Here is a 20704-nt window from a genome sequence, read left to right as displayed (position 1 = left end):
GAAGAACCTAGTTATTAACAGTCTAGCTTGTAAATTCTGCTTAGTTTGTGCTAGTAGGTTGGATTAATGTTACTATGTCAAACAAGTGGCCTAGTACTTTTGGTCATTAAAATATCCAAATTGGATTGACTGCTTCCTGATTGGATAGCAACTGCTCTGCTAAATTTCAATCAGATTGATCATACCATATCAGTTTATCATGCTTTCCCAATGCTATATTATGCTAACTCACTCACTGTGACTCCTTGCCCTCTATCATCTTTTTCAGGGTGTCCTTTACTTCTCTGTTCCTCAGGCTATAGATTAGGGGGTTGAGCATGGGAATTATAAGACTATAAAACACAGAGACCATTTTGTTGTACTTCCATGAGCCCCTTGCTTGAGGTTGCTGCAAGTACATGACAAACAATGTCCCATAGAAGATGACGACCACTGTCAGGTGAGAGGCACAGGTAGAAAACGCTTTGCACTTGCCTTCGGAAGACTGGATTTTTATGATGGAAAAGAGGATACAAGTGTAAGAGATGAGGACCGTCAGGAGGGACCCAGTGAGGTTCACTGCCGAGAAGATCAGGAGCTGCACTTCTTTGTTGTGGGTGTCGGAGCAGGAGAGGGCAAGGAGAGGGGGGTCAGCACAGTAGAAATGATGGATGACGTTGGAGTCGCAGAAAGACAGCTGGAAAGTCAGAGCTGTCTGTATCACAGAGTTTAGGAAGCCATAGGTATAGACCCCTATCACCAGCTCCTTGCAGACCCGCTGAGTCATAATGGCTGTGTAAATCAGGGGGTTGCAGATGGCCATGTAGCGGTCATAGGCCATGGTGGCCAAGATGAAGCATTCGGTAGTGGCAAAAGCACTGGAGAAGTAGAGCTGGGCAAAACAGCCCAAAAAGGAGATGGTTTTTTTCTTCACCAATAAATTTTGCAGCATCTTAGGCCCAATGGAAGATGAGTAACAAAGATCAATGAATGCCAGATGGCTGAGGAAATAGTACATGGGGGTGTGGAGCCTGGAAGCCACCTTGATGAGCAGGATCATGCCAAGGTTTCCCACCAGGGTGGTGAGATAAATGAACAGGAACACCACAAAGAGCGGGAGCTGAAGCTCAGGACGGTCTGTGAATCCCATGAGGACAAATTCTGTCACGGTGGTACGATTGTCTCTGGCCATTTTCTTCTCTCTCTTGCTGGAAAAAGAAAAAATATGGCTTCGAAATGATCAGATACTTAACAACAAAAGCTTCTTAACTCTTTGTTCCAGGACCAGATGACAAAAATTGGGCTTCACACTCCCAATGGATAAAGGCTATCATTAGCCAATGGGCTTTATTCTGCTAAGACAGACTCAGAAAAGTCTGAGCTCATTCATTTTCTCTTTTGATGGAGACTGACAAATTGACCTTCAGTAAGTTCCACACAATTATGCTCCTAACAATATTGTACAATAATAGATTTTGTCGCAAACCCAGTTTTATCAAACTTTAAACCTTTGCCATTGTGCGGCTGAATATTGGAACTCATGTCCTCTTGATTTGTATAGTTTTTTAAAATTATGAGTAGGGGTTAGCATTTTTTCAAACAATTATTTGCATGTGTATTTCTTTTTCTATGATTGGTCAGTTTAATTCGTTCGGTAATTTTTTATAATGTTGTTGGTCTTCTAAGTACTTTTTTTTTACAGGCGCTCTTCGTTAAGGAATCAGCCATTTGACTTATGCATTGTGAATTGTTTTGACACTTAATGTTGGTATGGAAATTTTTCTTTGTGCCATACAGTAAATTTTAAATGGTTTGATGCCAAATATATCAGTCTTTTTCTTTTTGAGTGTTGATTTTTGTGACATGGTTAGATAAGCCTTCCTCAATTTAAAATTATTTAAAACAATATTTCTTATTCTATTCTAGAGTTTTACTGGATTTCATTTTTACATTATAATCTTCAATCTATCTGGAGTTTAATTTTGATATAAGGAGTAAGGTAATCAACTCTTTTTATTTATTTCTCTAAATAGCTTGCCAGGTGTGCTAATACCATTTGATGGTGAAATCATTTTCAGATGATTCTATTGACTTAAAACTCCACCTTTTTCATACAGTAAAACACAACTAGTTGGGTCAATTTCTGATTCTTCTTCTTTGCAGTCTCTTCTAGAACAGGGCCAAATATTTAAATAAGATAAGATATATAAATTGATTTTATTATCTGTTGGCAGATTTTATGACTATTCTCACATGTATATTTTTCCAGATGAACTTTGGCATTTTATCAAATCTTTCTCCAAATCTGTTTGTATTTAAAATTCTACTGCATTGAATTAATATGTTAACTTGAGGAGAATTGACATCTTTATAATCAAATCTTCTTTTCTATAATTAAGGTATGTATTTTATTTATTAAAGACTTTCCTAGAGTTTTAAAGTTTTCTTTAAACTTTACAGATAAACATCCTATCTATTTCTTTAAAGCCTGTTCACAGGGATTTTATCTTTTTGTAACTATTGTAAATGAAATCTATCTTTTTTCATTTTGTGGGTTAAGTATTTTTTACATATAGGAAAGTTAATGATTTTTGTAAACTTTTATAACTATTTTCTTTACTATAGTTTCCTATCATTTAAAGACTTTTTTAAAGTTGATTCTCTTGGTTTTTTCAAATACAAATTCATATAATATAAAAAAATATATGGATTTCTTCCCTCATTTCTATGTAGCACCTTTCATTCTTTTCTCTTGTCTACTAGTATCGGCTAGTACTTCCAGAGCAATATTAAAAAATAGTGACAATAGTGGCAATTTTTACCTTTCACCTTCTTAAAGGATGCTTCAAGTCCAAGGAGGCTCTCAGGCATTGTAAACAGAGGGAATATCCTGGCAATGTAACTGATGTTTCAGAAAGATGAGCAATTAAGGAACTGCAAATACTTGATGTGGTTAAGAACAGGCTCCCTAGGAGCAAGCCTGACTTTGACAGTGGGAAAGAATAACAAATGGAGGCCCACATATCATATGCTTAATACGCAAAAGTTTAAAAATAAAGGTAAGACATTAATAATATGTTCTATCCTCCCCCCTGAACAAATATACCTTTATAATAATTTGGAATGGAGAATACTTGGGATTCTTGGAGTTCACGCTGGAATGAGGTGGTGAAGAGAGCCTGTCTCCATCCCACACAGGGCTGCAGATGGGTAGATATGGAGCCTTCATGTACACACTGCAGACAGGTGGATACGGAGCCTGCATGTACACATTGCAGATGTGTGGATACGGAGCCTGCATGTACACACTGCAGACGTGTGGATATGGAGCCTGCATGTACACACCGCAGATGTGTGGATATAAAGCCTGCATGTACACACTCTGTTCAGCGCCGGCAAACAGCTCTCCCTTGACTACCCTTGAGGCCTAGGTGTGTGAACATCAGCAGTGTGGTCCTTCCTTACAAAGGTGATCCTGGAAAGAGACTCTTATAGACTCTGGGAGCAAGTGAGGAGCTATTTTGGCAAGGAATTTTAGGGTCCTGTTATCTGGAGGATGGTCTAAGAGGGGAGGGTAGAATGGACTTGGTGGGCACTTGTCCCATGGGGTGGAGAAAGAGAAAGTCTGAGCTAGGAGTGGAGCAGGAGGGAAGGGTGTTGAATCTGGTTTGAAGGATGGTGGATGTCTATCACATAGTCAGAGCTAGTGACACTGATTGGGAGTCATCAATAGTCAGAAGATGGTAAAAGCTGTGGGAATTAATGAAATCATTCAGGGAGAGAAAAATAGGCAACAGCAAGGGTTCAAGGAAAGATATATGGGGAAAGTTTATCTTTAAGGGCTGGGGATAGGAACAGCAGTCTTAGGTGCCCTAAGATGCTCAGGCTGGCTCATATCAGGAAATGGTAAGAAGCCTTTTAAATATGGGCATTTATGACACTCCTGGCTTATGGCAGATGAGACCTGTTCTGCTGCAGTCTTTCCTTTCTCAATAATAGCTTAGAACAAAACCAAACCTTGAGATCTTCAGGCACGGACACAATCTTACTCAGTAAAATGTTTGTTGCTCTGGATTCTATGCTATCTGCAGTCAGGGAAACATTCTTTCAAATTCATTCCTGGAATTGGTCAAGTCTTCCTGTTCCAGATGATCCTCAACTTACAATGAGGTTATGTCCTGATAAACCCATTGTAAGTTGAAAACGTTGTCAGTCAAATGCATTTAATACCCCTAACTCACCAAATGCCATAGCTTAGCCTAGCCTACCTTAAATGTGTTCAAACACTTAGTAACTGCCTCCCTCTTCTTACCAGAAGCAGGAGATACAGACGGGCATTCTGTCGACATGATGGGGTGCAAAAATACAAAACACAATATTCAAAAAAAGGTTGGCAACACAGTACACTGTCGAGTGCCGGTGGTTTACCCTCGTGATCATGTTCCTGGCTGGGACCTGTGGCTTGCTGCTGCCGCCGAGCCTCACCAGAGAATATCATACCACATATCACCAGCCTGGGAAAGATCAGATTCAAAGTACTGCTTCTACTGAATGCACACTGCTTTCACACCACTGTAAATCAAAAAACTGTAAGTAGAATCATCATTAGTTGGGACTATCTGTATAACCGCTCTCCCTTCAAACTCTGACTGGTGTGGTTTAGTACCTGGAATGGTTTAGTAACTCCGGAAGAACCCAAGAAGCCAGAGGATAGACTCTAGCTTTACTCAACAGCTTTTGTGTGGTAGATTTGTACTATGTCAGCTATAACAACATGATGGGACGTTTGCCTCTGAAGTTCGAAGACGTGGTTAATGCTTTAGAATTTCCAGTTTTAAAAAATTTCTTTTCTATTAGCTATATACTTATTCATATTTACCCAAAGGAGATGTTTCTCTGCCCTTTCTTCAAGGGAAATTAAGACTGAAGCGTACTGATAACATCAGTGTGTACTCTATTCGTTCTCAGACTATAACTAGGCCCGATGACAAATTCCAGGAAAAACAAAATAATAAATCAATAATCATAAATATTTGACTTGTAATTTTCTACCTAAGAGAAAACAATGGCCCCTTTAAAAAATAAAATACTGAGTATTATGATTTAATTATTCTCAAACTTAATGATAACTAGCGATTTGAACATTTTTAGTGCCAAGACTCTATTTTACGTTATTTTATTTAGTAAATAATTATCATTTTCTCCATTTTCTTAATCAGGAAACTGAGACACAAAAATATTTTGAGACACAAAAACCAGACCAATTTTTCCACATTCACAAAACAGATAAGTAAATGAGCCAGGATTTGAAAACAGGTAGGCTGATTCCAGAGCCCTCAGCTTAAACATACCACCTCCCCACTTATGACTCCTCAGTATTTATTTATTTCATGTTTTTTTTTCCTTTTTTTTTTTCTTCTAATTTGAACTCCTATGAGAAAATTTTAGGCAGATTAGGGTGAGTTCAATAACACTTTTTCTTAGTTCTTTCAGGCACTTTTAACCTTTATTGTTGTTCAACTAAAATATCAACCTTTGATTGTTCGGAATGTTTTGTGTTTTGCCTGAATGATTCCAGCAGCTCTGTTGAACAACCTAGGAAATATGCTTAGCTCCTGGGAGGGAGGGGCGGGCATGGGAACAACTTTCAGAACCCGATGAAAGCTGAGTATCTGTTCCTGGGAAAGTGTCACGCATACAAAACTTTGCATGCAATTTCAGAGGCTCTGTGAGTTTATCAGGTTTCTGCTATCGTTTCCTCATAGGCTAATATAATGACAAAAACCCCAGCTTTTCCAAGTAAGAGTCAATCAATGCACCCCCACTGGCTTCTCCGAGAAGCAAAGTACACCTGTCCCAAAGCCCTGTCCTCCTGCAGAATTGAAACTCTTCTCTTGGCTGCCTTGTAGCTTTTACCTCAGCAGCCTTAGAAGTGAATACAACTTACCAAGTACCTATGGGACAGTCAGTCAGGATTCCCAAAGCCCAGGAAGTATCCACTGAGAGTGCTTCCAGTTGGACAAACAGGCTTCTTCATGTCTTGCTGGAAGGCGTGTTTCTGTGTTCCACACCGACAAACCTGTATTTATAAAGTTAAAGTGTGATGAGTCTATTATCTCTTGTTATTCCAGAGCTTCCTGGCTACCAAGGGAACAGTTTATATTGAGTTTCTGTGAGATATTTTACATTTGATTTAAACCACCCTTGGGAATTAAAATCCCTGAGTCATCCTGGTAACTAATGGTGACTCAGGTTACGAAGCTTTGACGCATGTTCTCAGGATGACTCCCAATTCGTTGGGTGCTCAGAGACAGACTTCCTGCCCTTGGCAGGACATCTGCAGTGAATGGCCTGAAGTTGTGGCTGGGGTGGGGACCCAGTTAACGTTTTATAGGGAATTAGGTAAGGCTATGCAAAGATTGTATGACTAGGGTACACCTATGGGATATTTTTGCTTGCAAAGAAAAGATGGCTTTGGCTGGCATATTTATCGTAACAGACAGTATAAAAGAAAAGTGGTCTTCATTTCTCCTGTTATCATTTTCCCTACTGTTATATATTTCCCGTTGAATCAAATTAAGGAATAAAATCATCTTCAAAACCAGGCCAGCGACTAAATGTTCTAATGGTCCCATAGGCCCCCTTACTTTCCCTCTCCCTTTCCCATCACCTCTGGATTCAGACTGGGGCAATCAGTACCACCTGATGTGTCCAGGTCAGTTTTTCAGTTTACCAGGTCTTTCCTCATCGCCACTAGAGTGGTTGATATTAGGGCCTGGTTGTCTAGGTCATCAATTACAGTGATTTAGCAGCACCCTGAACACATTGCTGCAAAGGACACTGCCCTCAACCTCAGCATTCAAAGCAAGGCAGGGCTAAGGTGAGCACATACTCCAATCAGAAAGCGCATTTTCTATCTCTCAGCATTTCCCAAGCTCAGGAATTCACACCAAAGAGGCCGCCGGGACAGAAGTGTGTGTCACATCTGTAGACACAGTTCTCATGGCCTTTCCTAGTCGATTTTGCCTTTTTGGGTAACTTGTAGCATGTAAGTCTATGACTGTTCATTCGGGTTAGAGGGGAGAATTTCTAGGCTATATTTGGTGCAGAGTGAAATGCAAGTTTCATATTAAAATATGGGGCACTACTGACTTCATACTCAATTTAAAGCACACTAAGATAAATAAAGATGCGTGAGCGATAAGATAATAAGATGCTGACTGCAGGCGTGTCCTCCTCCCACACAGACATTCAAAGAGCTCGCAGAACATTCGCTGCTAGACTGAGCACTCGTGACCTTCTCTTTCCTGCTCTTTTTAATATGACTTTGCGTGAAAAATGTACTTTATTGACCAGCCGCATACCTAGAACTATAGCATTAATTAACTAATTCATGCTTCAATGTGACTGTTATATGCTGGGCTTTATCATTGTTTCTGGACATTTTAACTTATTCACCAGCAGATATAGTTGACTACGAGGATCTTTGGCTTCACACTCACTCATGCCCTATTTGAAATTCCTTTTTTTTTTGGCCCATGTTTCATATTGCTTTTGCATTTGTTATTGTACTATTATTATTTGTTTGCATATCCCTCCCCTAAGTACTTAATTTGTAAACGTACAAGCCTAAAGCACACTTTGTATGTAACTTGAAAAGAAAAACAAAAATTGAGATACTCATCTTATTACAGAACTTAATATACTGATATAAACTGGTCAAAAGTTAAAAGATGGAATAAGATATAGCATGTAAATAAACATTAATTAAAAGAAAGCAAGAGTAGCTGTATTAATGTCAAATAGTGTAGTCTTCAGTGCAAAAGGAAATTACTAGAGAGAGAGGGTATAACATCATAAAAAACTTCTTGACATGCTATTGCACCATAGTTTTTCAAGATTTTACCATTTGGAGAAACTCAGTAAAGAGTATGTGGGCTTTTTGTATTATTTCTTTCAACTGTACATGAATCTACAATTATCTCAAAACATTTAATTAAAAAATATAAGTGGCATCATCTAGAAATATATAAAAACATAAGCATTTATTTTTTCCCTGAAGAATTTCTATTTCAAAATGAAATTATATCTGGTATACTATGTTTATTCCTGTGAGTCCACTAATGATAGAATGATTTAGCAATCCATCAAAAGTTTTCCTGCACAGTGAAAAAAATGTTTGGATGTTCTTAGACAAGACATGTGCACCTGTAATTTTCACTGTCTTGATGGGTTTTCAGTGGAATATTCACAAACAAGTAATATACTCAAGGGCCTATGTCCCAAAAGACCCCAAATCTCATAAATATAGCCTTGCTCTACAGTGACAGTTCTTTTGGCAATTGTCCTTATTATTGATGAGGTACCAACATCTGCAGGTAATAATTTCCTTTTTATATTGATATAGAAATGCTTTTTCTAGTTTTTGTATTAGAAGTTAAGCTTTGGTTCTAAGGAAATAATTATTTGTTGAGAGTCCACTTCCCTCTGTGAGCTGGGCTTGCTGTTAACCTGTACCTCATCTTATTCAACACAAGAATCCTATCAGCTACTCATATTTTAACAAGTAAAGTAATGAAGGGTTGAAGGGTTTACGTAGATTGTCTAAGATTCCAGAGTCAATGGCAAAGCTGGAATCTGATCCTAGGCCTGTGCGGCTCCAAAGCTCATGGCATTTTGCACAATCCTGTGCTTCCATGCCATAATGGCACTCGTGACCAGCTCTGAATTTGTGTCATACACACCATTTTCTTTAAAATGTTAAGCTTTCATTCAGTCTTGGGTCCATACTTAGTTAATAAAGTTCTATGTCTGTCCTGAACAAAGATAAGGAAGCTAGGGCTTTGCAGTCCAGACTCATAATTACAAGTGTTCATAACATGTAGACCATTGTTCAGTTAGCTCACATATAACATTATTCAAGCATTTCTGTTAAGAATAAAGCTGTGACATGTAGCTGGTTGAGCACATGGCTGTGATGGGGTGTGTGTGGGGGGTGGGGGGGAGGGAGAGGAAGGGAGAGAGTGAAAGAGAGAGAGGGAGAGAGTTCAATCTTCTTGACACTAAATATTTGAAGAAAACATATTACTCTGAAATTTTAGTTGGTCTCTATTACTCAAGAAACACCTAACAACACGATGAAAGTATGAGTTAAGTTTGCTAAATTAAAAACAATTTGTTTTATTCCTGGCCTGTATCAATATATATACTATCAAGTTTTACATGAGGTATTGTATGTGACAGCACTCTGTACCAAATTTACACTAGTGTGTCTGTGTTTTTGTAATTTTCATTATATATCCACTGCAAAATAAGTGTGCAAATTATAATATTTTCTTCTATTCTAATATGTACTTGTTTTGCTTTCAGTGGGCACCATTTCCAGCATAGATGGGGACCGGAAACTATTCCATTGTGACAGAGTTCATTATTTTGGGGTTAACAGAGGATACTACACTTAGTGCCATTTTATTTGTTGTGTTTCTAGGAATCTATGTTGTCACTTTACTGGGCAATGTCAGCATAATCATCTTGATCAGAAGCAGCCCGCAGCTTCATACCCCGATGTACCTTTTCCTCTGCCATTTGGCCTTTGTGGACATTTGCTACTCCTCATCTGTCACACCCGTCATGCTCATGGGCTTCCTCAGGGAAGAAACCTCTATCCTTGTTGCTGGTTGTATAGCCCAGTTCTGTTCTGTGGCCACATTTGGAACAACCGAGTGCTTCCTGCTGGCCACCATGGCCTATGACCGCTATGTGGCCATCTGCTCGCCCCTGCTCTACTGCAGCCACATGTCCCCCAGAATCTGCATTCTCTTAGTGGGGATGTGCTACCTGGGTGGATGTGTGAATGGCTGGACATTCACTGGCTGTTTATTAAGTCTGTCCTTCTGTGGACCAAATAAAGTCAATCACTTTTTCTGTGACTATTCCCCACTTTTGAAGCTTTCCTGTTCCCACGATTTGACTTCTGAAATAATCCCAGCCATCTCCTCTGGCTCCATCATCGTGGTCACTGTGTTTATCATTGTTCTGTCTTATGTCCTCATCCTTGTCACCATCCTGAAGATGCGTTCTGCTGAAGGGCGACACAAGGCCTTCTCTACCTGCACCTCCCACCTCACTGCAGTTACTCTCTACTTTGGAACAATTACCTTCATTTATGTCATGCCCAAGTCCAGCTACTCAACCGAACAGAACAAAGTGGCGTCTGTGTTCTACACGGTGGTGATCTCCATGCTGAACCCCCTTATCTACAGCTGCAGGAACAAGGAGGTGAAAGAGGCCCTGAGAAGACTGATGGCTGGAACACATTGGTGGTCCTAAAGTAATCTGATTCTAATAATAAATCCTGTATAATGAGGGCCTCTTCTGATGATGAATAGACAATGTACTAAGTAAATTTCACTGTGTGTTCATAGTATTCTAGACTCATAAATCTCACTGTGTTATTCTCAAGAAAATTTTCAGTGTAAAAAATAAATGTGCATTCACTAAGAGAGGTGCATCTAGCAAAACATAATTTCTTTGTCCTTACTTCACCCACCATTTGTTACATCTACAAGCACACGTATTTTCAAATAAGTTCTATGTTCTCTGAATGAAGTCTTTGGTATTAACAGCTGGCAGCATCTGAAACTCCTTGAATGGGAAATAAAGAATCGTGTTGCCACCCAAGATTTTATCATCTGAAAGAGATGGTATCCATGCTGTACAGATACTGTAAGGATCGAAATCAGTGATCCTGGTAGTTTTAAACTTCTGGTGCCCTGTCTGAATGTGGCCAACAGTATCCTCCCCACAGTACCTCCTCTGGTGAGTCTCTTCAGACCAACTCAGAAGATACCTGAAAGCTCTATTTAGCTACTAGTTCCTTCTTTTCAGGAATCTACTTGACAAAATACATTAAGGAGCCCCCAAAAGAAACCCTACTGGGGACTACTTCACATGACCCAGCTCCTTCCTAGACGAAGAAGGAAGGTTACTTTTGTTAGGTTGTTTCAATCTTGTCAAATGTATGTTGCATACTTCTTTTTTTTTAATTTTACTAAATTTGTTGAGGTGACGTTGGTTAATAAGATTATGTAAGTTTCAGGTGTACAATTCTATAACACATCAGCTGTATATTGCATGGTGTGCTCGCCACCCAAAGTCAGGTCTCCTTCTGTCACCAAATATTTTGACACCCTTTACCCTCTTCTCTCTCCTCTCACCTCCTTCCCCTTTGGTAACCTCCATACTGGTGTCTGTGTTGATGAGTTTTTTTGTTTGATTTTTTTGTTTGTTTGTTTATTTGTTGCTTTCTGTTTTACATCCCACATATGGATGAAATCATATGGTTCTTGACTTTTTCTGGCTGACTTATTTCGCTTAGCATGATATTCTCAAGATCCACCCATGTTGTTGCAAATGACAGGATTTCATCTTTTCTTATGGCTGAGTCCATTGTACACATGGGCCACATCTGCCTTATCCAGTCATCCACTGAAGGACACTTAGGTTGTTTCCATGTCTTGGCCAGCACGAATAATGCTGCAGCGAGCAGAGGGGTACATATATCTTTACAAATAAATGTTTTCAAAAATTTTGGCTAAATACCCAGGAGAGGGACTGCTGAGCCATATGGTGACTCTATCCTTAAGTTTCTGTGGAGCCTCCATACTGTTTTCCACAGTGGCTGTACCAGTCTACAATCCCACCAGCAGTGAGTGAGGGTCCTTTTTCTCCACAACCTCTCCAACACTTGCTGTGTCTCATCTTGTTGATAATAGCATTCTAATAGGTGTGAGGTGGTGTCTCATTGTGGTTTTGATTTGCATTTTATAGCTTGTGAAGTTAAGCATCTTTTCATATATCTGTTAACCATCTGTCTGGGAGAAGTATCTGTACAGGTCCTCTGCCCATTTTTAAATTGAATTGTTTGTTTTTTTATTGTTGAGTTCTTTATGTATTTTGGATATTAGTTCCTTATCTGAGGTATTGTTTGCAAATATCTTCTCTCATTTGGTTGGTTGCCTTTTTGTTTTGTTGTTGATTTCTTTTGCTGTGAAGAAGCTTTTTAGTTTGATATAGTCCCATTCATTTATTTTTGCCTTTACTTCTCTTGCCTTTGGGGTCAAGTTCATAAAGTCCTTTCTAAGACCAAGGTCTATAAGCTAAGTATCTGTGTTTTCTTCTATGTAATTTATTGTTTCAGGTCTTATATTTAGGTTGTTGATTCATTTTATGCTACTTTTTGTGTGTATGGTGGCAAATAGCAGTCTAATTTCATCCTTTTGCATCCAATTTTCTGAGCACCATTTCATGAAGAGGCTTTCTTTCCTCTAATGTATGTTTTTGGTTCCTTTGACAACAATTATTTGCCCACATGTATGTGGATTTCTTTCTGGTTATAGCCCAGTTTATATTAGACATTAGGAAAGTCTTATATTGTCTTATTATTTACATTTTCTATTGGAATAAAGAAAAATCAAAGTGCAAGTTTCCTACAAGGGGTTTATTTTTAGAATTAATTTTGAAATGGTTGATGAAATAGTAAAGCCAGGATCTCCCAAAGGTGCTTGATTGTCCAGTTACCTTATTTACAAACAAAACTTAAAATCACCCCCACCAGCATTTAAATATAAATGATGAGTATTTAGGTGATTCTGCAAATTAAAAAAACAAACACGTATTGAACATGATAAAACTATATTGTCCTATTGCTCCCCATTCAATGGGTCAAGAGGAATAACTTTAAGGAATTACATAAATCTGCCACACTAACAAAACACTTCATTATTATCGTTCTAATATTTTTCTTTGTCCCAATATGTATTAAAAAGGGGGGGAGGGCATAATTTGCCCAGTAAGGAAGGCAGAATCATACATTGGTTTTAGATAAAGTTATTTTGCAATAATCTAATAGGGGGGAATGGTTTTTTTGGAAATTAGAATAAAACAAGCCAATGACAATGACTGGTCAATGATAAAATTAAAATAACAAATGAATCATAGGATACTGAAATAGCCCCACCTGGGAATCGAAACTGCAACCTTTTTGGTGTATGGGTTGATGCTTCAGCCAATTGAGACACCCAGCTGAGGCAACAATCTATACATTTTTTAAATGTTCAGGGTTTTTTTATTTACCATTTGAGGGATAAACCTACTTATATTATTTAGTACCATCCTTAGGACTATCTGCATTTCTTTGTTTCTTAGACTGTAAACTATGGGGAGAGCAGGGGAGTCAGCACTGTATATGTCACAGCCATCAGCATATCTTCACAAATGAGTCACTGCCCCTAGGCCTCCAATAAACAAAGCCAGTAAATCCATAGTGTATGCACACTATAGTGAGGTGAGAGGAGCAAGTGGAAAAGGGCTTATACCTCCCCTGTGCAGAGGGCATCTCCACAACTACGGACTCAGTGAAGACATAGGAAATCAAAATGAAGTTAAAGCTGCCCACCAACACAAAGAAAGAGAGCACAAACACATTCCTTTCATGATGGGAAGGGTAATCACAAGCAAGGCAGACCACAGAAGGGATCACAGAAGTAACAGATGGTGTTGGAGTCACAGAAAGACAATTTGAATACAGTGATGACGATTCACATAGAAACCAGGAACCCAACCATCCAATAGGCCATCAGGAAGCGAAAGATCCTGTAGGTCATCAGTATGGCGCTGCGCAGCGGGTCGTGAATGACAGTGTAACGGTCACAGGACGTGGGGGCCATGATGAAGCAGTTATTGCCTGCCACGCCAAAGAAGAAAAGCATCTGTGTGGCACTCAGGAAGAGAAATGGTCTTGCAGTCTGATAGCAGGTCCACTGGCATGAGGGGGATGGTTACCATAGTGGCACAGCTTTCTGAAAACGACAAGCCAGGGAGGAAAAAGTGCATGTGGGAGTGAGCTTGATGGTCACCATTATGAACACATTTGCAACTAGCACAGTTACATAGCAGAAGAAAATCATCACAAAAAGGAGAGTCTGTAGATCTGGGAAACAGGAAAATCCCCGCAGAAGGACTGTGCCCACTGGTGTGATTTCCCATCCTCCTGGTATGTGCAGCAACTTTCTTTCACTTGCAGGGGTTCCTTGAGGTTAAGACTGGTACAATTGTAAAAAGATCCTCATGCACTGATGTCACCTAGGCTTTAATCAAGGAGATCCAGGTTATTTTATTTTATTTTTTATTGAATTTATTGGGGTGACATTGGTTCACAAAACCACACAGCTTTCAAGTGTACAACTCAAAAAAACCCCCCCAAAAACACAACATCATCTGTACAATGCATTGTGCGCCCACAACCCCAAGCAAAAAGCAAATTCTCTTTCTATCCCTGCTCTTCACCCCTCACCCCTAACCCTGCTTTGCCGACCTCTACCTACGCTCGACCCCCTTTCCCTCTGGCTATCACCACACTGTTGTTTGTGTCTATGTTATATATATATGTAAGTTTTTTGTAAATTCCTTCACCTCCTTTCATCCAGTCCCCCAAGACCCCTCCCTTCTGACAGCTGACAGTCTGTTCCATGTATCCATGCTTGCGTTTCTATTTGGTTTGTCAGTCAATTTTGTTCATTAGATTCCACAAATAACTGAGTTCATATGGTATTTGTCTTTCTCTGACTGGATTATATTTCACTTAGCATAGGAATCTCCAGGTCCATCCATGCTGTCCCCAAAGGTAAGATTTCCTTTTTTTTTATTTTTTATGGCCAAGTATTATTCCATTGTGTAAATGTACCACGGCTTTCAAATTGTGGATATTGTAAACAACGCTGTAATAAACATAGGTGTGCATATATTCTTTCGAATTAGTGTTTTGGGTTTCTTTGGATATATTCCCAGAAGTGGGATCACTGGGTCAGCAGTTCCATTTTTAATTTTTTGAGGAACCTCCATACTGTTTTCCATAGTGGCTGCACCAGTCTGCATTCCCACCAGCAGTGCATGAGGGCTCCCTTTTCTCCACACCCTCAACAAAGCTTATTGTTGATTTACTGATGGTAGCCATTCTGACAGGTGTGAGGTGATATCTCATTGTGGTTTTAATTTGCGTTTCTCTGATGATTACTGACACTGAGCATTTTTCCATATGTCTTTTGGCCATCTGTACGTCCTCTTTGGAAAAGTGTTTATACAGGTCCTTTGCCCATTTTTTAATTGGATTGTTGGTTTTTTTTGGTGTTGAGTTGTATAAGTTCTTTATAAGTTTTTGAATATTAACCCCTTACCAGATGCGTCAGTGGCAAATATATTCTCCCATTCAGTGGGTTATCTTTTAATTCTATTGATGGTTTCCTCTGTTGTGCAAAACCTTTTTAGTTTGATGTAGTCTAATTTATTTTTTCTCATTTCCCTTGCCCGAGGAGAAATATCAGAAAAAAGTACTGCTATGAGGAATATCCGAGATTTTACTGCCTGTTTTCTTCTAGGATTTTTATGGTATCAAATCTAACATTTAAGTCTTTAATCCATTTTGAGTTTATTCTTGTATATAGTGTAAGAAGGTGGTCTAGTTTCATTTTTTTTGCATATATCAGTCCAATCTCCCTAACACCACTGATTGAATAGACTGTCTTTACCCCACTAAATGTCCTTGCCTCCTTTGTCAAATATTTATTGGCCATATAGGCATGGGTTTATTTCTGGGCTCTCTATTCTGTCTATTGATCTCTATATGTCTGTTTTTATGCCAGTACCATGGTGTTTTGATTACTATGGCCTTGTAGTATAGTTTAATATTGGGTAACATTATTCCTCCAACTTTTTCTCAAAATTGCTGCAGCCATTCGAGGTATTTTGTGGTTGCATTGAATCTATAGATCAATTTTTGGGGAGTCAGCCCCTTAATGATATTGAGTCTTCAAATTCATGAACATGGTATATCTTACTCCATTTATTTATGCCTTTTTTATTTCTCTCATCAATGTTCTATAATGTTTAGCGAAGAAATGTTGCAATAAATTTACCAAAAGCTATGAAATGATATATGAACCCCTATGTTCATTGCAGCATTATTTACAATAGCCAAGATACAGAAGCAACCTAGGTGCTATCAATAAGTGAGTGGAACCCTAGTCAGTTTGGCTTAGTGGTTACAGCGTTGGTCCATGAACTGAAGGGTCTCAGATTTGATTCCAGCCAAGGGCATGTATCTCAGTTGCAGGCTCAATCCAGAGCCCCGGTTGGGTCATGTGCAGGAGGCAACCAATCAATGTGTCTCTCTCACACTGATGCTTCTCTCTCTCTCTCCTTCCACTCTCTGAAAAGCAATGGAAAAAATATCCTCGGGTGAGGAAATAAGTAAATAAGTAAATAAATAAATAAATGGATAAAGAAAATGTGATTCATATATATAATGGAATATTACTCAGCCATAAAAAAGAATGAACTCTTGCCATTTGAGACAACATGGATTAACTTAAAGGGTATTATGTTAAGTGAAATGAGTCACACAGAGAAAGACAAATGCCATATGATTTCACTTATACATGGGATCTAAAAACAAAACAATACAGAAACAGACTTATAGATACAGAGAACAGATTAGTGGTTGCTGGTGTGTGTGTGGGGAGGATGGGTGTAAAGGTGAAGGAGAATAAGAGGTATGAAATTCCAGTTATAAAAATAAGCCACCTAGATGTAATATAAAGCACAGGGAATATAGTTAATAATATTTTACTTTGTATGGTGACAGATGATTACTAGACTTATGGTGATCACATCGTAAGGTAAATAAATGTTGAATAACTATGTTGCACATCTGAAACTAATATAATATTGTATGCCAACTATATTTTAATAAAAAGCTTTTTAAAATTAAAGAAATAAAATTAGGATTAACAAGAGAATTAGGTAAGATTGAATCCTAGGGTTGAAGATACCTGTTTCCACCACCATTTACCTATACCATAAGGCACTATCTCCAGAGGCAACATTTGAGGTTATTGACAGTGAGAGACTATTTCTTATCTGGAAGTCATGCAAACCTTTTTTGGCTTAACATTCTATACAACTTTCAAAACTTTCATTGTCTTACATTTGATATTATAATTAATGAGTATGTCTAAAAAATTTTTGTTACATAAAATTCAATTTTACATCAAGTTTCACCTCGTATTTCCCCAAAGTAATGGCATACCTTAAGATATCAATATACAAAATACTCAGCAAGAAACATATATGAATGGCTAAAGCTAAGGTTATTTTTTTATATCTTAAGTTTAGAACTGAGTATTTCATAATCAAAATATCAAAGTCAATTTGGAACCAATATCTATCTAGACAAATTATATATACTCTAATAATTATTAAATGAAGGTTATATAACTATGTGTGAATACCTAGATAGAGGAAAAACAATAAATTGACCACCTGAGAATTGACAGAATCCTGAAAGATTAGTTGTATTTTGCTGTGTGAATTGAATTGCTCAATATCCCTTACAGAACATAATGATGCTACATAATGATTTTGAATTCTCACTTGAAGCTCTAGAATCATTAGAGATTTATCCCCAATGGAAACAAAAATCAAAGATCACTATATAACCACAATAACTCTGATCTGTTATTGAAAGATGAATGATTTCTTATTCCAAGGTGAGATTTCGACTTTTGTTAATGAAGCTGATGTATTTATTGATTTTTATTTACTATTTGAGAACACTTTACTCCCTAATATTATATCTGTATTCACAAGTCATAGTTGGGAAACAGGGCAGGTGTAATTAAGCAATTAGTGAGTAAGCAACTTTGGCTGAACTGCTGTTTCCACCATTAGTTCACATGTAAACAGGCATAATCTAAGTTATGAGGATTCCTGTTTATCTACCCATAAAACAGAAACTCATATGGTCTTTCAACACTATCCAAACTCAGCACTCTCCAGTTATGCTAATTAATTCACTATTGTTGAGATACCCTGAATTAATAATATGTAACAATTTTAAGATTTAAATTCAAGGTTTAAAAATTGAAAGGTACTGTAAATGTCTTTGCAGAAAGATTGACTTTGTTTATGGGTCTAAATGCTTTAGCTTCAAGACAATAACACAGCAGACAAAGCTCAGGATATAAAGTCAGAAAATCTGGAGATGAGGGTCCATTTGACCACAAGCTGGGTGATCCTTTTTCAGCTATTAGGCTACACTTTATTCAGCTACGTATTATGTTGAGAATAATATTATTTCATTTTACAAAACTTTAATTAGAAAATGTTGTTAAAGTAGGAAGTAATTTGACATATTTTAACTATCTTCTGAATATCAATCATGCATGCTTTTTGCATAATTACATTGATATTACAAATTATTTGATAAAACCATAATTTTCTAAATTTCAAATACTTAAAAAATATCTAGCCCGGCCGGGTGTGGCTCAGTGGTTGAGCGTCGACCTAGGATCCAGGCGATTGGGGTTCGATTCCCTTGTCAGGGCACATGCCCCGGTTGCGGGCTTCATCAATGACTTTCTCATCATTGATGTTTCTATCTCTCTCTCCCTCTCATTTCCTCTCTCTGAAATCAATAAAGGTATATTTTTCAAAAAAAAAAAATCTAATAACTTTACAATAGATAATCTCATTCATAACCCTACTTTGAAATTCTTATCTGAATGAGTATCAGGAACAATTTTATTCCTCCTTTGAAAAAAATTAACTTTATTTAACTGACAGATATTGTGAAATAGATAAATAACCATGTGTCTGTTTTATTCCTAATGGCTAGAAGGCTTAAGGGACAATCTGTTGTCCACTCATTGACAGATGCACGACTTCATGTTACATATTATTTCACTTCATTTGTTAAATACTAAAGGAACGGGGCAGTTAAACTTCTGGAGCTTCATATACTAAATCCACAACTTGCTACATAACCTTGTGAAGTTACATTAACCTCTTTCAGACTCAGTTTACTCATCTATAAAACAATAATGAGTATTAATATTTTTTTATGGGCAACTAAATAGACTGTGTGTGTGTGTATATATATATATATATATATATATATATATATATATATATATATAATCCTTAGCCCTATATTTTCCATCAGTAAGCATATAGTAAATGTTAGCTATTACTGTTAAAGTCTTTGTTATAATATGTATTACAAACAATATTTGGATTAGTATATATTTACCAGGTCTTTTTTGCTATTCTCACCTGTCTTATATCATTTATTCTGTAACCTCAAAGCCAGTTTAAGTGCATATGTGGAAATGTGTATATGTACATATATATAATACTGTTTGAAGAAATACTTCTGGGATTTTTGCTAAAATAATTTTTAAAAGACAGAGAGACTCATAATTGCATGTAAATATGCACTGATGCATAAATATATTTATAATTACTTCCCATATGTGTATTAATGAAAACGAAATCATTAAATGTGTAACTTCTTTCAAGTAATGTTTCATCACAGGTTCGTTTGGTAGCAGCTACCTTATCTCATGGATTCCCTGGGAGATGGGAACCACACGACAGTGACAGGCTTCATTTTATTGGGCTTAACTGATGACCCAATCCTTCGAGTCATCCTCTTCATGATAATCCTGTGTATCTACTTGGTGACCGTATCTGGCAACCTCAGCACAATCATTCTTATCAGAATCTCTTCTCAGCTCCATCATCCTATGTATTTTTTTCTCAGTCACTTGGCTTTTGCTGACATATGTCTTTCAACTTCCGTCACACCCAATATGCTTGTAAACTTCCTGGTGGAGAGAAATCCAATCTCCTATCATGGATGTGCCACCCAGCTTGGTTCAACCGCTGTCTTTGGGGCAGTCGAGTGCGTGCTTCTGGCCATCATGGCATATGATCGCTTTGTGGCAATCCACAAACCACTGTTTTATTCAACCAAAATGTCCACACATGTTTGCATTCAGTTCCTCATAGTGGCTTATGTGGGTAGTTTTCTCAATGCTTGCGCCTTTACTATTTGCTACTATTTTTTACTCTTCTGTGGATCAAATCGAGTCAATCACTTTTTCTGTGATTTTGCCCCGCTAGTTGAGCTCTCCTGCTCTGAGAGCAGTATTCCCGCAGCTGTCCCCTCCTTCACAGCTGGCTCCATCATTGTGTGCACAGTGTTTGTCATAGTTGTCTCCTATATCTGCATCCTCGCCACTGTCCTGAACATCCGCTCCGAGGGGCGCCACAAGGCCTTCTCCACCTGTGCGGCCCACCTCACGGCAGTAAGTCTGTACTTTGGGACCACCATGTTCATATATGTGATGCCCAAGTCCAGCTATACAACTGATCAGAACAAGGTGGTGTCCGTGTTCTATATGGTGGTGATCCCCATGCTGAACCCCATCATCTACAGCCTCAGGAACAAGGAGATTAAGGGGGCTCTGAAGAGAGTGCTTGACAGAAAATTATTTTCTTGCTGAAGCTTAATATTTGATAGGATTTGACATCATAATATAAATTTAACAATGAAAGAAAATTGAGTGTCTGTGGTCTAAATATATTTTTCCATATGTCATTAGTGAGTATGGAGCATTTTAGTGAAGGTAGGGGGTTGATTTTCTGATATCATATTGTAAACTTGAGGTGGATATTGAGTTACCTTTAATAACATTAAATTTATTGTTAGAACTACATATTGGTTCACATGAAAAATTCCTAATCTGTTGTAATCCTTTAAAAATTTTATTCATATGTATATTTTTAAATACTCAGAAACCTAAGCATATACGTTCTTTTTTACAAG

At 37.9% G+C, this 20704-nt stretch overlaps 3 protein-coding genes and 1 pseudogene across 3 annotated transcripts; 2 read left to right on the top strand and 2 right to left on the bottom strand.

The window, feature by feature from the left end:
* Nucleotides 1-232: 232 nt before the first annotated feature.
* On the bottom strand, nt 233-1171 carry LOC107537820 (olfactory receptor 8U9-like). Its single transcript, XM_016213938.2, has one exon. The coding sequence runs from the start codon at nt 1169-1171 to the stop codon at nt 233-235; it is 939 nt and encodes a 312-aa protein (XP_016069424.1).
* An 8198-nt stretch (nt 1172-9369) lies between these two features.
* Nucleotides 9370-10308, top strand: OR5P3 (olfactory receptor family 5 subfamily P member 3). Its single transcript, XM_016213958.2, has one exon. The coding sequence runs from the start codon at nt 9370-9372 to the stop codon at nt 10306-10308; it is 939 nt and encodes a 312-aa protein (XP_016069444.2).
* Nucleotides 10309-13086: 2778 nt separating this feature from the next.
* On the bottom strand, nt 13087-14025 carry LOC148091998 (olfactory receptor 10T2-like; annotated as a pseudogene).
* A 5369-nt stretch (nt 14026-19394) lies between these two features.
* Nucleotides 19395-20381, top strand: LOC107537821 (olfactory receptor 5P76-like). The gene has a single exon (XM_016213939.2). It carries the CDS (start codon nt 19437-19439, stop codon nt 20379-20381), a length of 945 nt encoding a protein of 314 aa, XP_016069425.1. The 5' UTR covers nt 19395-19436.
* Nucleotides 20382-20704: the final 323 nt, after the last annotated feature.

This window comes from Miniopterus natalensis, chromosome 11, assembly GCF_054644295.1.
Source record: "Miniopterus natalensis isolate mMinNat1 chromosome 11, mMinNat1.hap1, whole genome shotgun sequence".
In the NCBI taxonomy this organism is placed as follows: Eukaryota; Metazoa; Chordata; class Mammalia; order Chiroptera; family Miniopteridae; genus Miniopterus; species Miniopterus natalensis.
The sequence above is the reverse complement of the archived record's forward strand: the minus strand, read 5'-3'. Positions and strand labels throughout refer to the sequence as shown.